The 22,638-nt window shown below is 40.2% G+C and overlaps 1 protein-coding gene across 1 annotated transcript in view; it reads right to left on the reverse strand.

The window, feature by feature from the left end:
• Positions 1-983: 983 nt before the first annotated feature.
• LOC108682699 (serine-rich adhesin for platelets) overlaps positions 984-22,638 on the reverse strand; it is a 62,331-nt gene continuing 40,676 nt past the window's right edge. The window contains exons 2-9 of the mRNA XM_018171919.2: positions 14,392-15,204; positions 13,681-14,202; positions 12,944-13,278; positions 12,570-12,730; positions 11,977-12,193; positions 10,552-11,578; positions 10,165-10,286; positions 984-9,983 (exon numbers count right to left, since the gene is read on the reverse strand). Of these exons, the coding sequence (XP_018027408.1) occupies positions 7,683-9,983; positions 10,165-10,286; positions 10,552-11,578; positions 11,977-12,193; positions 12,570-12,730; positions 12,944-13,278; positions 13,681-14,202; positions 14,392-15,204 (5,498 nt within the window). The 3' untranslated portion in view covers positions 984-7,682. The remainder of the gene's footprint in view (positions 9,984-10,164; positions 10,287-10,551; positions 11,579-11,976; positions 12,194-12,569; positions 12,731-12,943; positions 13,279-13,680; positions 14,203-14,391; positions 15,205-22,638) is intronic.

A 22,638-nucleotide genomic window follows, 5' to 3' on the forward strand; every position in this document is an offset into this window, starting at 1 on the left:
TTGCGCATCGGTAGAGGAGCAGATACATTACGACGTAATCCATGACAATGAACTTTCAACTATCTCAATGGAAGCTACGAGTGCAAAAAAAAATGTTGAATGATATAACATGGATTTGTTCGTAAGAAAATGGTGCCTTGCTCAGTTGAAAGGTTATATAATGAAGTCAAGAATGAAGGCTCATTAAACCTCATTCTGACGATTGAGGGAGTATTTACCACTATTTTATTGGACGATGCCTTAACATTTCTCTCCTCATCTGCGCTCTTTTGCGAAAAAATGTTTTACATCTGTACTATTTCGATTAATTAAATTTGACATTTTGCATACAACTAAATTTTGTACTTGTATCCGACAATTGGCAACTTTTGATCATGGTCAAAAGAGTTATTTTTTCACTAATTTCAAGTGGCTACTGATGCAGCAGAGTTTTCAAGAGAATGTATAGAATTATACATACTCGTATTTCAACAAGTTTCGACGGAAAATGTTCCATTTTTTGAATGCTTATGCGATCACGATTTGGAAAATTAATTAGTAGTCGACCCTGGGAACTGTCAATTGAGAAGACGAGAGGTGATGGAAAGAGTCTTAGCACTTGTTCAAAAAGCACCAAACATTAATTCAAATCTCCCACACAACATCTCTAGCACATGATCCTTTTGGATATTGGTATTATTTCTATGTCCAGTTTTATCCATGCTTTACCCTTATTAAAAGGAGTATTGTCGGACAATCAGTGGTCTATATTCTTGGGTGAGTGACGACTTCTTGTTTACATTCACTCACCCAATGAAACCTGACATCTTTCTTCTCGTTCATAAGCTGAGGGTGTTAAGACGAGCACATGGTTGACATGTTCAGCTCGTGTGTGCTTCCACGAGTCACGAGAACTAAAAACTGAATGAAGGCTAACTAATTTACACATCTTAGTCAAACAAGAATAAAGAAAGCAAACTCTCAATTGGGTAATAAAAGAACACTTTAAAATACAACAATATTTATTCGCCCTATCACTGATACAAAAGAAAAACGATTGTGGGATGAACGCAACATTCTTAACGGTTAAAAGTGCAATCAATGCGTGACATTAACAAGAAATGAAATGCGGGACTTCGAGACGATTCTTACGGAAGCAAATGACGGAAGTTCCAGACATGGATATCGGCGCACTTGGCAAAGTAATGGACTTCAGATTTATCAAGATGAATTGGAGCATGCTTTGCGTGGCTGAACTAAAACAGCGAAACCTTTCGAGGCTGCTTGTGATAAATATTGAAGAAACTTCAGTAGCGTGAAAAAGGTGGCGAACTGATCTATGCCTCTAAAGCTCGACCAGGGTTCTTGGTGGAATGGTTTCTACCATTCACTTGTCCACTACGAAAAATGATGCTGGCAAGCTAAACTCCACTGCTGAAATTTCAACACGCTCCTTTAGAAGTTCAGGTGGAAACATTATTGTGCAGTGACGATTGGTACATAATGAAATTCATTGAAAAATGAGGAAACATAATTTTCTGATAAAAAGAACAATTATTTCTCATTTCATGCTTATTTCTCAATGAACAAACACCCGAAATTCCTATGCCATCACACTATGAGTTGATTTCGGGAGCAAATAACACAACATCATTTCGTTGAAGAAATACCAGAGCTCTTGCAAAATAACTGTCTCAATAATAATGTCTCCTGAATTTGATAAAGGTCGACTAGATTGGAGCTCGTTAGCGTTCATCTAGATTCTAGACGATGCAGATTCTAGACGTTCGAAGATGAATATCTGTTGAATCACATAATAACAATGATCACGATTCAACATGAAAATTGCGGTAAGATAGAAATTTAAAATGCAGCAGCCAAAGATTCGCTTTGGAGGAAGACGTATAAACGTGTTCAGTTAATGAGCTTCGACGTAAAAGAAATAGGCGCTGGCGAGATCCCAATCCTGTTGTTGATCAAATGGACGTGGATTGTTTTTATATTTAGATCTTTTATAATACAGCGAAGCCAAAGAGGCAATTCTTCTCAAGTACTGGTGATCATCGAATTCAGTTCCATCTCAATATTTTTTCTATCTCACCCGAACACATGCAAGGAAAACACAACATAATTATTCTGCAGAAAGTTCAGGACATTATGAAGCATTTTGGGTAGAATTCAGTGGTCTTTCGACTTCGTGCGCGTATTCTTAATCAACATTTTGCCCTAAGCTAATATTGTCAAAAGAATTCGACAGCAAGCCAGAAATCCTGAACAAATAAATAGAATATTGACCATATTATGTACGTCGTCATACACACCACAACAAAAATATGAGCATGGCCACATTTAAATTTTTGGGACGCTCTCAAAACTTAAAAATTTTAAATTTGTTTTTAGCAAATAGAAAGAATAACATTAAGTAAATCCAGAACATGGATTGATCGTACGCGAAGACTTTTAAATTAGTATGAATGCAGTCGCAAAACTAACCACATTTATGCGACGATTGCGCAGATCGATCAAGTTGGTTCAAAAAATAGAACATCAAGCACTCGGAAATTCTTTTTTTTTTCGCACAATCATTCCTATCAATTCTGGGATAAGATAGACAATAATTCAAAGGGGAGCATATCGGCGTTGATGTTCAATGAGCAAGACGCGGTTCACTTCAATTATACAATATCAATGGGTTCTTTGATGCTAAATTAAAGGTGCGACGTTACTATGACTACGATTAAGCAGTGGAAGGGTTATGGAGCTGATGCAACGTCTCTACAAATGAAGCCAAGCAGCACTTTCTTCGTAATCTATTGCGATGTAACACATTTCACAACTTTTAATTGGCTCAACCACGAATTTGCAGCCAAAAATCCACGTGATCAAGTGCACTTACTTAAATTAAAAACTCCGAAGCTTGCACAACAACTGCGTCACTAGAGGTGAGGGTCACTGTACAATTGAGAATACGCACAATAACAAAGATTCAGCGTTAACAACTTTAAATTGGACCCCAATGGCACTTTCCACCTTACGCACAAGCCTGCAAACGGGCAATCCAGCGTAGATGAAATCTTGACAGAAAATCATAAGCATCTGTAATGTGAAAAATCTTTAAGGAGCTCGGATTAGATCGTATTTACTTTGATCCTTTTTCTAAATCAGAGATGTATCGAAACCGATATAGAGAAATACTAGCTGCACAAGTTAAGACAAGGGTTCTCTTTGAACTGTCGTATGTCAATTCGAATGAAAGAAATTATCTAGCGAATGTCAAATGGGAGTTGAAATAGTGAAAACGATTGTCGTAGGACATACAGGGTCCGGTAGAAAAGTTATGGTAGTATGTACGGCGCGACACGCAAGGTGGGGATTGCCTTGGGGTTAAAAATTGAGGTATCTATGATCTATCCTTGAAGTCAGGAGACGCCCTTTCAGCAGCTATGGAGGTAAAGGTAGGTAGATAGATAGAGCGTTGTGCGTTCGTGTACAACACTATTATTGAAGAGGGCCATTCTGTCACAGAGACGTTTTCGGAATCATTTTAACGTTCTAATGACTGAGGGGCCTGTTTAATTGAAAGTGTCGTGCACCAACACGATGCGCTATTGGCCGCGCCATCACTGAAATGGCGTCTTTCGACAATCAGATACCCACCAGGCTTATCCTCACCTTACGCGGAGAGTTGCTCAAATCGTCCATACTTTCATACAGGACTCAATACATATGTCTTCGAAAGATTATTAGGACTTCGCAGAGCCTTCAAGATGACTTCAATACATTTTATTCTACCAACCAAATTTAGAAAAGTCCAAAAGCTGCATTTGTCAACTCGAACTTTTTCCCTCATCATTCCACTTGTATAAAAATACCAAGTTCAACAATAACACTTATGGAGTCGTCAGAACGCACAATTATCTGAAAAGTAGACACATTTATTTATTTAACTATTAATAACCAGAAGCTATAACAATGACTGCGAGACACTGGAGTTTCAAGCAGTTCCGAAATATCGTATAGACGCATGGTCACGTTGTTCACTTGAAGTTAACAAGTTTTTGAACGCCAAAAAGGTCGCAGATCTAAAGCACGATGCGGAACATGTGTATTTGTCGTAGCCCAACACGTAGCCATTGCCCAACACGTAGCCAATCGCGTCCATTGCTATTTTAGATCTTTTACAACCAGAAGAACGTAGGAACTAATTACTTTAATGTTTAAACCATGATAGGAAAGCGTATGTCATCAACAAAATTCCTTTTAGATACTTCGATACCTCAAGACTTAATAATTTGTACATGATCTTCTATGCATATGCTAGAAACAGAATAACTTGATAACAGAAATTTAGATATTCTGGGACTCGGTGAATGACTGCGTGATAATCATGATCTGTAGGCAGTTGTCAGTCACAATTATCAATTTACGTCTCACGTTTTGCGTGACAGTAAATAAGGAATAGTTCATAGGCGACTTTTCGTCGAGATGAATCGTTCAAGAGCACGTTTAACACGTTAAGTGCGTCTATGTCGTATTCGAAGCGTATTTCATACCGATGGCACGACCCATCGTGCCGCACTTAACGTGTTTAACGGCCAGCCAGCAACTCGTACCATTTTCGTTCAATAAATCTCTTGATTAATAATCGAATCTACTGAAATACTTGAAAATAGGCATCAATATCGAGATGGAATAAGAAAACATCCGTTTTAATTGAAGCCAAAAGGGGTAGATGAGAAATATTGGGCATTTTTCGTATTTCATCTCTAGACTTTACAATCAAAACGACACGAACTTGTCCAAACTTTCCAGGAATGATCCCTAGAGTCAAGAAACAGCACAACCGATTACGTTATTGCTGGAGAGAATTTCGCCTAGTTTTCGGAGTCTCATTCAAAGACGCAGGAATTAATCTCCGTCCATTAGAAAAAGCGCAGCTGTCAAGGGCAGCACTCGAATTTGAACGCATCCCCAAGAATCAAAATGCAAACCGTGGAACGACCATCATTTACTACTTCACCTAGATACAATCGAATTATGTGTGATTCCATCAATGCATAAATGAAGAAGTCCAAGGTTTTAACTTATAATTCATCACGGGTTAGATCTAATGAAATACAAATTGTGATCATTTTAAGAGAGGGCAAGGCCTAAAAATAAGTACAATGAGTCATAACAACACAGTGAAATCATTTCACTGGTTCACTTTCAGGATGTGCGTTTGAGTGAATTGTTTCGAAGAAATTGAAATTAAAAACCTAATTTTTTGAGAGATCGGAAGATACAAAGCCTCAATAAGGCTGATATGTAAATTTTGATTGGGCTAATAGTTCTTTACTGGAGATAACCCATGAAGATGAGTTTTAAGGATAAATTGAACGTCAAATTAAAACCTCGGATAGCAAGGTTACCTTGTCTTCGTGTTCAGAGATGATCGTAACATCGGTATTTGTAATTCATTAGAAATTCAACATTCAAAGTCATGAGTTACTTCTCCTTCTAATACAATGTTGGGGATTCAAAATCTTTGATTGAAGTCTAATTTCTTCAAGTAACGTTAGGCTGAACATGAACACGCCTCAAACAACGTTTCGAACGAATTATTCATGAAATTACGCACCCGAGCTTCCCATAACCAACTCTACCGTCAATTCAACTTTTTAAATTGCATTAGGGAAGGCGTTTCTAAGTGAATCGCAACGTATATTCAGTCTTGACCTTGAGGTCCATCAAAAGTAGAGGGCAGTTGAGACACCTCAATGACACTTAAGCCAGTTTTTCACACAGAGTAACAACCTCAAAACACCCGGTTTTCTTCAACAACAAATCGTTAACAATTAAGAACAATCTATACTAAATTATATCTCCAGGCAGAAAGATACTACAGCTACTAGTGTACGATTTATTGATAAAATTATCTATGACACTATGAAGGGCAGGGACAGCCAAACACTAGAGGCAGTTTCATCACATTGTACCTAAATGCACAAAGGCGCTACGGATGACAGTTCACTCTCCGGCGCTGCGCCGCACGAGCTACCTAACCAAACTTTTGCACAACAAACAAATGTTCATCCAACGATTAAAGTCAGTCAAGAGTATAACTTTATATGCTAACGCTCCACACTCGCATTGAAATAAAAGCCTCTGGAAATTTTCTAAGGACTGAGCAAAATTATTCAATTGATGGCCTAGTACTGGCAGACATCGGAAGTGCATCCAACTGTTTTTAGATCATGGCACGCGAGTAACTCGATTGGCGACCGAAGTCGAGCAGGCAAGGCATAGGTAGTTCCCAGCGAACAAACGAACACAAGAGCACTCATTTATCGTCCGTGGCTACACGCTAGACAATGCAGCTATAATCCAACAAATATATCAATAACTAAGAAGCCAACAACATCCACAATATCATAGGATTGGTGACGCTTTAGTAGATCAAGAATTTCATACCTTTAACAATCTCCTGGGTCGAAAATTTGCCCTATAAGTTCAACCAAACGAAATCATTTTAAAAATTACATTTTCTCAAACGCAGAGCTTGCTGGGTGTCTAAAGGACGCCTAGGAGGAGAGCTCGTACGTGTCCATAACCTCAGACCGCGTGTCTAGGGAAATTACATCATGAAATTAGGTAGTAAGAAACACTGATGCACGTTTCTCATCATGCAAGTAACAAACTGGCCTCTTGCGAGTAAATTGTCTTGCCATGCTCAGAACAGAGATCATCTGCCTTAATATCAAGGAGATTTCCTGAACGTAGGTCAGACTTCGCTGCGGTATAGAGGCAATGCTCATGATGGTCATTTCGGATATCTGCACGTTAATCTCATTTTCAACTTCATTGTCATCGCCTTGATTCGTTTTTTTTATGCGCATGTCATATTAGACATAGCTTCATAACAAATGAAGACCCGGTTCATAACAACAGAGCAACGCTCGAAGACATCTATGAAAGAGTCTGATAAATAGTCTCAACAGTGGTCTCCGAAGTCTCATAGAGACCAACACGATCGGACATCACATTTCAATAGAAAAGTATGCAAAAAACATTTCACTGGAGTTCACTACTTTCCATGAATAACACGGGCCAGCCAGGTTACTTCGTGCTAGTAACATTAGCACCAAAAATAGTTAGTCTTTTCAACGTAGTTTCCACTTTGGAAAAATTCTTATTGAGTACACTTAGATCCTAGAACAACACCTAAAACTAAATCCAAAATCACCTAAGAATAAACAGTTTGCACTTGCATATTTCAAAATAGTTGAGGAGTTTGGAGTATGAGGGATGGTAGGACGATCGAATACCGGTAATCTGGCATAACATGTTACATACATACTAATGAAAATTGGCCGCTGTGAAGCATTGAAGAGCAACATGAGCTGAGCGAAGTATGGGGCGCGTTGAAAGAGAAGCGTAAGTGGTTTTGCAGAGGTCCTAGTACACCTTATAGATCGGATAATTTACTTCAAGAAAGTCACTGCTACTTTCTAGTGGAGCATCGGTAAGTTGGGCTAACTTTCGTTGTGGGACGTGGCCGAAACTGCTGAAGATGAACTACCTAAGGAGAACCTGGAGTAGGTATTGCCTTTAGGTCGATTTGGTCGCTTGAAAAAGCTCAGTGGGAAAATATTCTTACATCAGCAACCATTGCAAACCAATTTAAGAGAAAACACAAGAATATGAGAATAAGGCACATCACGTCACATGATGGAACAGCAGTGAATGTTATTGAGCGAAGCAGGCCCAGTTTCAGCGGCTATGTTTGGAGGCAAGAATACGAAAGGGAAGCGAGGAGCGGAGAAGTGTGATGGCAGACGCTGGGGAGAGTCAGCAGGCGTAGTGGCTACGGAAGAACCCAGACCACTGCTACAGGCAGATGAATAAGAGGCAGGTAACTTTAAATGTGCTGAATTTTCAGGCAAATGCGTACAGTCGGCATTGCTATTTTCTAGATTGGAGACTTCTGCTAAATCAAGATGCTGTGTGCGTAATATTTCAGCAGCTAATGGTAAGACTCGGTCAGAAGAGGAGGCTTGAAGATGAGTACAGTCACACGGAGACTCTGGACATGAGCTCCCAGATGGACTGTCCTCCGAGTCTATGGCTAACTGGTAGTACTTCTTGTAGCCACCAGGATGGCAACTACAAGGTATGGTATCGTCCTCAGGATCGTCGCCCTCTTGGAAGCTCCTTGATGGAGTAAGCGTCCTGCTCGATGATTGGCTGGATAACAGGCTGCTTGAGGCAGAGAAAAGCGGCCCTTGGCTCAAGCCGCTGACGCTACTGCAGCCATCATACTCGTCCAGAATATCAAGCGAGAAAGAGCTATTGGCAACCCTTTTGGTGGTGGATTCAACGCAGATTTCACTGCGTTGAGCACTGCCAAAAGGGTTGCCTCGCACGTTTTTTGACGACTGGTCAATATTTGCTTTGCTTTCCTTAATATCTGAATAAGATGGTGGCAATAAATGTTCACTTTCACTATCATATGAATCGTCATCTGAATAATCTTCAACGAGTGAATTTTCGTTGAGCCTAAGCGCATTTATGCAAGAGTCATCTACTTCTGTGAGAGTGAAAATCTTTTCCGGGGTAACTTCACGCATCCATCGCTTCACCGCTTCTGTTACGGGAAGGTCTCGCCTCTCAACTCGAGTATGTAGAAGTGAGAGAGCTGATTCCATTTCTTCAGTAATCTTGCTTACATATTCTGGTTCCTCGTTCGAGAGAGACGAATCGGACAAACTACCAGAACTCTCTTCAGCAATGGACTCCAGCACATCATCTCTTGCGTTACGTAGTAAGCTGACTGAACAACGGTCACCATCTCTCATTCTAGAGGGTTGGATGTGATTTGAGCCTCTGGAAATTATCTCCTCACTTGGTTCTTTACGGCTACCAGCCGCCGTGATTGGAGCAGATGCTTCATCTTTATCGTGAATTGAAGTCAAAATATCATCAGATAATGATTGTACTAGTGTATTAATGTCCTCATTACAGTGATTCAGGCTCAGTGGTTCAGGCAGAGCAATGGTTTTCTCGGGAATAACAACAGATGATTCAGATGTGCGAGCCGTTGAAGCAGTTGGCTTATTAATACTTGATTTGTCGACTGAATCAAGAAGCTCTATAGTGCTTTTCAGCGTACTTGGGTCGGACTCACTTGACGCGAAATTTTCAAGCGATGCAGAGGCAGGTCTGACTAAGGTCAAGTCACATGATTGTTGAAGTTTTTCATTGTGCAATTTTTCGGTTGGTGTAACCTCAACAGGTGAATTTTGCACGGTAGTCAATTCCATATTTGCTTCTTCTGATTTTAACGAGGACTCTGCAAGTGGAATAGATTCATCACCACCATCCATAAGACTAACAGTAGAATCAGGAGGTAGTTCTTTTGATGTAGCATTGTGAATTTCCGCTTCGCAGGCAATTTTTGTGTCGACACTCTCGTTGTCATGAGAAATGATTTCCTCAGACAACTCGCTTTCCGGCTTTAGATCTACAACATCTTCTGGACTTGTTTGAGCAATCGCAGTAGGATTTTTGTCAGTCTTGGGCTCCCCATCAGCTTCTGGCACATCAAGATCAGTTAAACCAACATCTGGAATCTCTGGTTTGGACTGTAGTCTCTCCGCCAAAACTTCTTTTATTTGTTGCATCTCGGTCTCTTCCAAGGGGCCAAACTTGGGGTTTTCTTCCTGACCAAGAGCGCAGCACTGAGCGGGGTAAGCTGAATTATCTGGAAAAGTAGGCTGAGGCTCAGGAAGGAGCGGAGTGTGCTCCACAGATATGAACCCTTCGTCGACAAGACCAGGATATTGAGGAGGCATCGCACCGGTATGCAGCACAGGGTAGGGGTACTGGGTCATGGTGGGTATGCAGGGCATGAGGCCGGGCTGAGGGTAATGAATCATTTGGCTGGCGTCCATTGGAAGCAGATAACCGTCAGCAGTGGCGATGTAGGGATCGCCGGCGTACATGTCAGCGGCCGAATAGTTGCCCTGAACAGAAAATGTTATCTGGTAAACGCATGATGTCGCGGGGTTTAAATCAATGAATATTCCAATTTCAGTCACATTATTACAATATATTTTGCAACAGGATATACTAAAGTTTTTAATCGGAGTTTGGTAACAACACAACAGTTTACAGTTTGGTAACACAATAGCAATATTCACTGACCGCATTAATTTCGGCGGCGCGTCGCCTGTTCTGCTTCTTCTTTTTCTTCCTGTTACCGCACGCATTCGGGTATGAATGATCGATGGAAGATTCACTCGGCATCATTGAGTAACCGTAAAGGACTGAAATGTAAGAAATAATAACAAATTTAAACAACGGAAAATTGTATATGCAATCGAGGAGACATGAACTCTAGGATCTAAACGCTCCAGGACAAAAGATATTCTACAACTCTATAATGAGTCAATGATAGACTTTCTTAACAGAAAAACTATGGACAATGACATGATGCATTTTCATAACATAAAATCAAGCGAATAATATAATTCATAATTTAACAAAAATAAATTATCGAATTATATTCATGCAGTAGTGATAAAAACTCACCAGAAGGATCATAGTATGGAGTTAAAATTGGGACCATGACGTAGCCCTGCTTCACAGTAACCTTGACTCCATTCTCATCCACCATGACAGTCGATCCGTCAACACCCGCGTCGTTCGGAACGGCATCAGTGACAACATTCGCAAAAGCTGGCGCATCCTGAGTTACTGCCGCGATGTCATTGATTGGCTCACCATTCGCCGCATCAACATAAGATTCAGCTTCTTTACTGGCATGCTCAAGGCCAACAAGATTTTCAGCACCAGCAGTCGAAGCATCATTGATAGCTGTGGTAGATTGTGTAGCAGCAACATTATCAGTAGAAGCTGCGCTATCTTCCGCAGAAAAATTTGCTTCGTTTGCCTCCAAATTAGACACCTGTGAGACATCACAAGTTTCGGGGCAATTATCTAGACAGAACAGAACTTCGGATTTCCTCGTTGTCCTCACGTTTTCAAGACTTTGACACTTATCTTGAACACAAGAAGAATTCTTGGAGACATTCTGAGAAAAATCACTCGATGCACTAGGCTGAACACCAATTTCGAGTTCCGATTTATCGTCAGCTATTGAAAGATATTCGTTGACACCGCTCCCATTCTGGCATGAAATCGTCTCTTTTCCAGCTGATGATTCGGCATCATCTTCAACTGTCGGAAGAGTTTCAGTGGAGCTGAAAGAGGAGGCTAAAGGTATCTCCCGTACGTTGGAAGGTGAAGTTTCTTTGGAAGGATTGCCGGAATTGATAGGCGACGATGACAGGCTTACTAGAGTAGATGATGAAGATGATGCGCAAAAAGTGGAAGCCGATGCTATTGACACGGAAGAACTTGAGGCGTTTGATGTATGAGGGAAAATAATCGGAGAAGAACCACGAGGGGGAGGGGTTGAGTTCTCAACCATCTCAGAGTTGGTAGGGCTGACGTTGCCGGATGTTGAGGGCGTATTTGGTGGACAAGCAGTCATGGAATCGGAGAGTTCCCCCGCAGGGGACGTCGGTAAACTTGAGTTCTCGCTCATGCTGGCGTACTGCACACGATGAGTCACGTCAGTAAATAATTGTAAAAAGTAATTGATGACAAAGCGGAAAACGTTTCATCACTCAGGGAAGTAAAAGTGGATACAAAAAATTTTGAGTTGGAAACGTGGAGCCTATTTCTATTGGGAATCCTATATATTGCAAGAATGTCGTATAGTTTGGAAACCTTACATGATTAAGATAGTTCTCAGTTAAAATAAGTAAATAAAACCCGATAAGGCCCCACCTACTACAGAGATAATAGGAACATTATTCGAACATTAGTTATTGACAATCTTCACGCAACAGCAGCGACCACCAAATTTTTTCTTTCTAAACACGAGTAACGTGATTTTTGGCTCGTAATCGTAATCGAGCGAGTCTTGACCAAGTCTTTCATAGACGTTACCTGTGAATCATACGAAGTTTCTTCACAGTCTCTGGAATCAAGACGCTGCGTTTGCTTCGCGTTCTTCTTTGCCTCTTCCTCTCCATCTTCGTTCTTCACTTCCATCTCTCGTGTCTCTCCTTCGTCATCACTGTAGTGCTTCGCAAGCTCTTCGTCAATCTGCCGCACTAGCCTTTTCTCCAGGCCTTCGTCGTAGTTGTCTCTAAACGAATTCCCTCTGAAAACGCGAAAAATTGAGTAATCAAAGGCATAGCGTCAGCCAGTGAGAAACAAATTTCTAACACAATTCGAAATTAATGTTTAAAAATAATAATGAATAGAAGTAATTAAGGAACTAGATTTCGACAGCAGCGCAACTGAATTCCAGCAGGAATAGATTAAACACTAGATTTCATCAGTAAACACTATATATCAGTAGTATAGAAACTAGATCAAGGCCGCAAATAAACGAGATTGAGGCAGAAAAAAATAGATTAAGGCGATAAAGAAACTAGATGACGCAGTAAGCCAACAATAGCTAGTTCGGGAGGCGAGCGCCTGCAGTTGACACGAGAGACGAGCAACACTGGCTTTGTGAGGCGGCACTCGTGCACCTGTAGTGGTCGTTGTTGTAGCGGTGAGCGTACTGGAGAGGGAAGCCTCTGTCAAAGCCCACCATCGGACAGCTTGGGTGTTGGTGCTGCAGAGTCGACATCTGCACCATTAAGGAGCTTGGCTCGATTTGAAGGGGGTTTCCGAATTCGTCAACCTTCACCTGATTCAATTGAAGCTATCAGTCGAGTTCGTAAGATGAAAATAAATACTTTCACTAAAAAAAGAGAAAAAACATAAAGATGATGTTATGTTGAAATGTAGCAACGGACTTCAAATTAGTGAACTTTTAATTCGAATAGACGTTCAGGCAAAGTCATTCTATGATTTCCTAGGATTGAACGAGACTAGAGTCAACAATTCATCCCCGTTTTACCTGCACCGTGACTGGGCAGCCGAGAGGATCGTGCTGTACCGGGATGATGGTGTCGGGGATAACGACGCTGGGAAGACCTTGGTCCTCCCCGTCAATAGGGACGCCACTCCACTTCGAGGCGTCAAGAGGCTGAAAGAAAGGGTCCAGAAGGTGTGTGAAAGCTGGGTCCAGAGGGGTGAGTGCTGTTTCACCCGGAATGAGTGACGGGTCCAGGGTTGAGGTAAGGCGGACCGGTATTGCAACTTCAGGTCCACCAGGGAACAATCGATGCACGATCACACCTGCCAGGGTCGGGTCTTCTATGCCGGTGCCGGGGAAGTTACCGTCGAATTGATCTGAAATGCAAGTGCACTTTATCTCTTTTTTGCATGCCGATAATTTTCGAATCAAACATTGTAATCCTATCATGCTGAAAGAACCGTAAAATTTCTGCATATTCATGATGCGCGCGATTAGAGTTGCCGTAAATGGCAATATCACCTCGATTTTCATGCATGAACTTGAAACAAAGCAAAACGAATGGACACAGTAGAGGCATTCACAAGAATTTTGGTTAGCACCACTTCACAAAAAATTCGAAAAATTATATCTAATACAATGACAACTCCTATAAACCTAGAAGATTACCTCAGTAAATTCACTTCGATAACGAATGTGAATGCGTCAAAACAAGATGCCTATTTAATAAAAAATTTTATCTTGCAAAGGGACAAGCAGACGTCGACTGCTTTACTAACCAGGAATTTCTGGAGCGTAAGCAGCCTCCTCTTCCTGGCAGTAGATGTCGTCATCGTCAGACTTGGGACAAAGTTCGCAGTCGGCAGCCGGTGTATCTTCGCACCGGGTCTCGTCCGAGTCCTGCTTACTGCCTCTTACGGGACTGGATCGATCAGAAGTCGGTTCCTTATTGGGCTTGCTGGAGTTTTTATTCTTTGAAACGCTGCCAGATTTTGACCGACCTTTTTGGGAATCAGCTTGACTTTTCCTCTGTTGAATGTTGTCCAACTTATTGTGTCCTACAATCTTTTTTGAAGTGTGTGCTGGATCTTTCTTGCTGCCATCTGTTTTTGAGTGGTTTACTGGATCACTCTTGTTTCGTTTGTTCTTGGATTGCGTAGAATTTGACTTGCATCGTTTGGTCGTCGAGTTGTTGCTGAGGTTGTCTGAGGATTCCAGGACTCTGTTTGGAGACGAGCTTTGATTGCAGTTTTTCTTGAAGATAACTTCTTGCCGTGGGGTCTGAATCTTTGTGTATTGATCTGCAGAGGAAAATACAAATCAGTCAACTGATCTCTTACAAATAGAATTATTTGAAGTCGAATTCTCATGAAAACATTCAAGAAAATAAAAATCCTTCATGTATAAGCTCAATATGACTTACTTGGCGGTTAAAATAAACTGACAGAAAAAAAATACATAAAATTATCCGATCGGCCACGAAACCTCACCGTTGTCAATGAAGATGGACTGCACAGGAGGCAATCCGGTAGGACGCTCGTCGGACTCCGACTGCGTCTCACTCGATTCTCCTTCATAACCATTACTGTCGCGCCCGTTTGCGCTGTTGCTACCATCTCGATGGCAGTAATCGTTAGTGCTGTGGCATGGTCCAAATTTTTCATACGGCCCCGAACCATCCTCATCATTAGACCAACCCCTTTGAAGTGATCCGTTGAAGTGATTATAGTTTCCAGGTCTTCCATTCACCCTAAAGGGAGGTCGCCTGCGGTCGAAGTGGAATCCATTTGGACAGTTAAACACGGGGTCACCGCGGTGGAAGCGATCGAGGTGGGGTTGGTGAGGGAAGCCATGGTTAAAGAACCTTGGACGCTCATGGTTGAAGTTCTTGAATGGCGGGCGCTCCATAGGAAGCCCATTTCGGTTGTTGAAATGGTACTCATGCCTTGGCATGCCCATCCCATCGCCATGGAAGAAATGTGGGTGATTTGCACCGCTATAGTGAAAGTTTTTATCGTGAACGTTGTAACGGTAATTTGAGAAATTCTTCACATGGTTGTTGTAGTTGCTATATTCATCCTCGTGGAAATTGTTTTCTTCGTTGATTGGCGATGGCTCAACGGTTAAATCACAAGAGCTTTTGGAGGAGGTGTTGGCTCCACGCTTATTATAGCTGCGTCTCTGATCGTCGTTGAGGGGAGAAATGTTGTCCCAGTCTCGAGGTACAGGGCTGAAGCTTGAGGCATCACGATCTGGGGTGAATCTTTGTGGCCGCTTGGACGTGTTGTTGCTTGATATTTCGTCTGTAATATAAAATAAATTAGAAAACCATGCCACACCACATAATTGAGTAATAATCAGCAAAAAGAAAAAAAACTATAATAAAGTTGTAGTAAGAATGGAGTCTACTGTAACTGAAAATCACCGCCAATTTAGCTCGTGCAATTACTTTCCACAACTCGGAAACGAGAGAACAACGTGAAATGTTTGGGAAAATTAAGAAAACGAGTATAGTTCACATATTCGAGCATAATTTTTAAAATTATTCACGCGAAAGTACAGTACAAAAAATACGGGACAGGAGGATGGACGAATGACCGGAGTGCCTTCATGACTACCAACAAGAATAACAGTCAAAAACATTCCCGTGAATATCCAAACATGACTGTCGACGAAGGTTAAGAAACAAAACGTTCAGCCAAGAGAAAATTTCGAGAATTTAGATAGCATTAAGCAAATGCGATGGAATTGTCTGGTAAAGCGAGTATATGGATTGGAAGGTGGTGCTGCCAGGGAAACAATTTGTTGAAAAAATGTAACCATTTGGTTATGCAGGGAAATACCTTTTTGGAAAGTAGGAGAATTTATATTAACTCCAAAAAGTAGGGGTTATATATATGTAACAATAATATTAGGTTTGACCGCTCAATTGAGCGATGGAGCGCAAAAAAAAAAATTGAACCCGGCTCTAAAATCTGCATTTGCACTTTAACATTTATTAAGTACAGCTCGAATTTCATAATAAAATTCATTAAGTACAGCTCAAATTTCATGATAAAATTCAAAATTATTGAATTTATGTATACCAGTTAAGAGAGATTTCAGGTAGGCAAACGAGTTGATACTATAAGAATTATTTTTCAACATTGCATCTAATTTCGTGAATTGCATTATAAGAATGTCGTGTAACACTATCTAAGCTGAAGAAAAAATGATACTAAAATAGGATGTTTATCGGCAGAGATGGAGACAATATTTACGGTTTCCATGTATTTCCAATCAGTTTCTGAGATCGTTTGTACTGCAATGCTTCCTCGACTGTTATCAAGTACCGGTAGATTGCTGAAGTAACAAGCATAATGTCGTGGAATTCAGTGATAAATTTTAGAGTCGAGTGTCAGAAGCCTCTAATTCTGGGCACAATTTTCGTCTTGAATTTTGTTATCTGTGGGACCGATCGTTGCTATTCTTCCGAAGGTCAATTATTGGAATGGTTGTTTATATCCAATAAAACCCTTAAATGGGGGCGTTGTTTATGGAGAACTTCGTTTCCAAGAAATTCCTAGGTTACAAACCTGCTTAGCCTTCCGGTTTGGCACGAAATAATTTATAATCAACGACAGAACACGTCGCCTTCCAAATACAAAACTCGAGTTAATTTAAATGTTTTCAATGGTTTGAATGGGTTTTCTATAGTTAGCCTTTTGCGAAAAACACCGACAGTAGACGGGAAAATTTTATTCATGGATGAATTCTCAGATCTCCGTGCTTCTCAATCCCGAACACCGGGTTCACCAGTAATCTTGAAATTCGTTTACATGGTAAATTTCTGTTGAGTAGAATATCTTATATCTTAAACGTATATACACGCACTCTTTCCGAAGCCTGATTCTTATTCTCGTCCACAACAATCAACGACGATGATCCGCTATTTTCTAGCCAAATATCTGTTGCATCAAATATCGTCGGCTAGATTGAGCGTTTGTTTAGTACAGTAACATAACGACCGTCTCAAAGTGCCGCTGTGCTGTAGTACCACAATGGACACAGAGCGAGCAGATAGGGCCCAAAAAATATCCCGAGAGCAGACGGTCACGAGCCAAATATTTGTGTCGAGATATTCATTTAGCGACCTGAAAACTCTCATCGAAAGCGTAAGACTTCTGCGACCACACAATAGAGGAATTTAAAAAGTCGCATGCTTGACAGACACGTGTCAATAAAAGTCTGTGAGAAAAACACGTGACATCAAAAAGTACATATTCGATCATTTTCAACCCTCAGCGAATTTCTCGCGTCGTCCGTATATAAAAGTTGAACACGATACCTAATCGAGAAATTCAACTACAGTGATTGATGCACGTGCGATGAGCACATTTGAAAATTCAAGTCCGATTTAGCCATTTCTCAATTCAATTGTCGATTTGCCAATTCATTGATAACGTAGCGAGATATATATGCCTACCGAAATTACATAAAACAAATTCAGCAGAGAAAATAAATAAAAATCATTGAAAATTTGAGATAAAATAGTCTAAAGAAAGTGCTGAAGAGAGGGTAGCGCGGGCGTCAGAGGGACAAGTCCAAGGCAGTCACATGCTCGCGCGGGCAGCGCGCCAGCCACCGAGCCCGAGTACAACAGGGCAACGGCGTGAGCTTCATCGTGCTGCCGTAATCACATGGCGGAAGCGGCAGTAACTAAGCTCATGAGATCGGGACCGGGAACGTCTCTAAACCTCAAGATAACTAATTTTTCCAAAATTTCATTATAATCCAAGGCTCGTGACTCGTCGCATAATTTTAAACACGATTGGCAGAAAACGAATTCTTTTCAACCTGTAAGCTCGTCCTACAGTTCGAAGGCTTGCATAGGTAAGAATTTTAAATCAAAAACAGAATTACAGAAATAACCTTTACTACAGAATTTATGTAACACTAATTTTAGAGGTCAAAATTAAAGCGCTGGCAAACTTGGCACGGTCTCCAAGCGGGCAAGTATGGATGCAACGTGTGTTGTTTTAATCACGCAATCAACACGCGCTAAAGAGAAAAGTTTGCGTTTCGCATTGCGAGGTCTCCTCTCATACATAGTATAAACAAATGCACTGCATTCTTAAGTCATGAGCTGCCAAATTATAAGACAATTTTTAGCTCGTCGCCGATGTTGGTTATCGAGAGATTGGCCCCCATATAACACAGAAAACATCACGAGTCAAACACACGTGTAAGTATAACCAGGAAACTATTTCTTTAGTTACGATAGAACGAATTGATTAATAAGGTAAAAAGCAGCCAGTCCCATACATGGGGCATGATTTGCTGAGATCCACGTGCACCTTTGTTAGAAACAAACGAAGTTTACAAAAATTGTACGCACGGCCCAAACATAACCATTTTTTAATCCAGGAATGAATACGGCCGATAAAGGAAATCAAATATACGGTTTGTGAACCGGAAATGACCACGGTCGATCGTATAATTTACCTTTATCTACAACAGGATATTGTAAACCACGCGTAATATTCAACATGGAACAGAATCTTGGTGCTAATTTCTTAGCGTGAAAGTTGAGAGGTAATAAATTTCTTAACTAAATAGTCACTTCAGAACATCAGTGGCGACTTGTGTGAATACCAGAACAATCGTCGAAAAGCGATTTTAATTTTTAAATGGAGCTGTTAAAGCCGTTTTAGTCAAAGTTTTACTTCGGAAGCACATCGTTAGATATTTTATTCTAAGCGAACTTCTGATTGTGATTTCGCAAGCTCCACAATGGAAGATCAATTGCTTTATTAACACTTTGGGTATCCACGTGGTGGAAGGTATGAAATCGCTAGCAATAATTGGACGACTTTTTCGCCAGAAGATGCATGCAATTTCGCCCGTGTTTACGGGCGAAAGCAGTGACTACACGTCTCTACTATGCAGAATTGTACCAGCGTGAGTACAGAGATATCGTTCCATCGACCAGGGACGTATTATGACTCGCTCCTACCCACCTCGACGCCGATCGTCAGCCCGGCACCCGAGAGGCGAAGGCCGCCGCAGTAGAGCTTTAGTGGCTGCGTGCGTGAGTGCGTGAGGCGTCACATGATTTGGCAGTGGCTGGCCCCACGTTATTAATAAGAGTGGGGCCTTGAGCACAGGCTGCTTACATTTGCTCATCAGGCACTCGCTCGCAGTACTTCACACTACCAGCATCACCATGCACCAGCATTTCTTAATATAAACACGCGCCCACTTCAGAATGGTGGAGTAACTTGGAAACTGTCCTCAAACGCCTCAATACTATGGAGATGAATCAATATTCATAAGTAATGAGCACGAGTTCAATTTCGTAGTTAATATGTTACAGCAAGCATGTGTTTTTAGCAGAATTTGCTTTTTTAGAATATATAGGGTTTTTTTCTAAATTATAGACCTAATTTAACAAATTCGCATTTAATTAAGTATGAATTCAAATTGAATAATATATATTTCAATGCAAAGAGAAAGATTAACAAATTTTTCAACATATTTTAAATGTTCAATATGTCTTTCTTGTGCTGCACGGCAAACATCCTACTAAACGGTAGCCAAACTCGTCCCACACACGAGAAAGCATATTTTCTATAAAAAAAATTTAATGCGCCCAATTCCGCGATTGAATAGGTTAAAAAATACTTGGAATCTTTCTCTTCCCATTGATGCATAAATTATTCATTTTAAATTCATACTTGATTGAATAAAAATATATTAAATTGGGTTCATCATTTAGAATAACCCTGTATTTCAACTATCAGAGTAGCGGTGCAAGGACTGCTGTTTGTGGCTTAAGGCTTCTTATCAGCGATAGCAATAACGATTGCTATCACTCGATAACTTCAAACACAATCAAACCATCGATGTCACTAATATCTGAAGTTTGTAAACTACCTCAGACGGGCAGTAATTTGTTAATCAACTAAATTCAGCAGGTTATAAAGAATAGCAAATAGAAACGGCAATTATTGTACTAGAGATTGAATCGTGCTGGCAATGGAATCAATCATATATAGATGGGAGCGCGAACACAAATAAACCAGCGAAATAACTCGAGCACGAGTCCACCACGAGCTGGCAGCAGTACCGCAAGCATGCCTTCGAATGCAAGGAGTTTTGAAGCGCACTCACGATCCACCTATAATTTAAAAATAATGAGCAGAAACCAAGTCATTGAGTTAAGATTGACACTCGTCATATATTGAAAACCAAACTAGATCAACTCTCTGTCTTGCATAGCATAGCAACTCCCTGTCTTGATCTGTGCATAGCAACTCATGGTTTGAGTGTCCCTTGAAAGAGCTGGAAAGAGGAACCAACATAAGCAGTGACCACTTTCATAAGCAGTGACCACTTTCATACTTCAATCAAGTATGAATTTAAAATGAATAATTTAGGCATCAATGGGAAGAGAAAGATTCAAATTCGTTTTCTCCTTGAGGAGAATCTAAGTCACCAAAAAAAAAAATCTCGAGGTATTATATAAGTATGCCTATTACTACATTACACTGCAAAATCAAGGCGAAATTTTTTTGCCGACGATATAATATCCCCGCAGTGAAAGCATATCTCATCTTCAATTACGGCAAAACACAGAAATAATACATTTTTTTCAATTGCCCGACTCGCACAGGTTTAATTAAAAGCCCACGACAGTGTTTGAAAATCTGGATGGTACAGCTAGTGTTTTCATCATGCTTTTTGTTAAATGTTGCTTCCTGATGATACAATTTACATTTATCTTTCAATTGGTTAGGATCATCATCAAATAGTTATGTAAGTCACATTAGTGTCACATAAAAATAGATTCAGAATGAAATTTTCATTATGAATAATTAGCGACAGCTTTAAAACAAAAACATAAAATTGAAAAAAAAATTTAGTCTCCGTTACCAAGAGTGCCATCCAAATAGAGACCGTATAATGGATTGTAGAATTGCAATCCGTTATATAGATCAAAAATTATATATAGATATCTTAATATTTGAAATATACATCTAAGCAATAAAAAACATTAATTCTATATAATAATATGTATTGTTAATGTCAAGAAACTGGTCCGAGTTGGTAAATTATGCAGCTCCTAAACAGGTAAGTAAGTATATACGGTGTAATACTGCTAATTCAACAGAATCAACCATAATTTTTACACACATAGACGTTGCCAATACTAACGATGCCCTAGGTAATTAATACAAAGAATTGTACAATAAATTATAAATACGAAGAGACAAGCGTTCTCTTTGATGGTAGTAGACTTGGTCGTCAGCGAAGAAATGTTTTCTTTGCGTTTGAAGTAAAGAGATCAATACGTATCTTGGCTACGGACAAGTTACAACAAAATTCCCTGACATTTGAACGGGCCGTGCGCCGGTACATACTTGGTAGGGCATTGGTAAACTGAAGCTTTACGAACACGCTGGTGGGTAGAAGAGAGAGAAGAGAGGAATCCGAGTCATATACGAGCACATGGCGAGTCGATATTAGATCATGTTTATGCGCCATTACCATCAACGATAAAAAAGACGGTCACTCTATACAACAAAATCCGGGCAGCGTTGATAACAAGGACATCATCTCCAGCACTTGAATAAAGCAGCTGCATGTGAACAGCCGAGGATGACACATAATACTACATTATTTTCAATCTTTTCGTATTCGCTTGGTAGTTTAATGGGTGTGAGGTTGGTGAGGTTCAGACATTATAATCATATGAGATGACATTAGAAGAACGATAGTAAATGTTATAAAATGGTCATTTATTTAAAAAGTGAACTTCACATCGACGTGTATGAAGTACGAGTATAAGCGTGTTATTTTCGTCATGAAAGTAAGAAAAAAAGTAGTAATTAGTTTCCTACATTTCTGTTTTTATGAGCTAGCAAGGAAGAACAGAAATTATCGAACTTAATAATTTTAAACAAATGCGTGCTGACCGTGCAACAAAATTGTGGCCCAGCCGTTCTAATAATATTGGACCGGAAATTATATGCTATGGTTCACAGAAGAGAAGCTCATGCGTTGGGAATTAACCTTTTACAACAAAAAAGGAAAATTATAAAACAAATTAAACATGCGATAAATCTTAACAAAACTGGTGCAACAGTTGAAGTACGCACTGCTTGCTACCATACCGCTTAAAAAACCGTGAATTGTTAGAACAGTGATCGCAAATTTGACAAATTGCGCCAATAAAAAATAAACTTATTCCTCATGTTAGACGAGTAAGCCAGAGGTGTTGCGTCGAAGGTGACCTCAGGTCGAACACCTTCCCTCAATCAGTAGGACATCGATCCTGCGTTGGTCCCTACACGGCCGACTGGACGTTAAGCTCGGACTAGGATCTTATCAAACAGATTCTGTTCTACAACATGACAAGCCTACATTATTATTCTAACATGTCAAGCCAACATTATTATTCTAACATGACAAGTCAACATTATTATTCTAACATGTCAAGCGAACATTATTATTCCAACATGACAAGCCAACATTATGCATATACACGAACTTAAGTTTCACGAGTAAACCGACAGGTATTAATTGAGACGTTTTCAAAAGAAGTCCGCTCTATTTGAATATCATTAAGCCGGGAAATAAAGAAGTTTCTGGCTTAATTTGAGTAAATAATAAAGGATAGCCTCAGCATTATTATTATGCTTGGCAATTTTATTTTAGTTCTACTCGCTCGATCTACACAATTTCAAAAACTTCAA

The sequence above is a fragment of the Hyalella azteca genome, unplaced genomic scaffold, assembly GCF_000764305.2.
Source record: "Hyalella azteca isolate HAZT.00-mixed unplaced genomic scaffold, Hazt_2.0.2 contig17406, whole genome shotgun sequence".
Lineage (NCBI taxonomy): Eukaryota > Metazoa > Arthropoda > Malacostraca > Amphipoda > Hyalellidae > Hyalella > Hyalella azteca.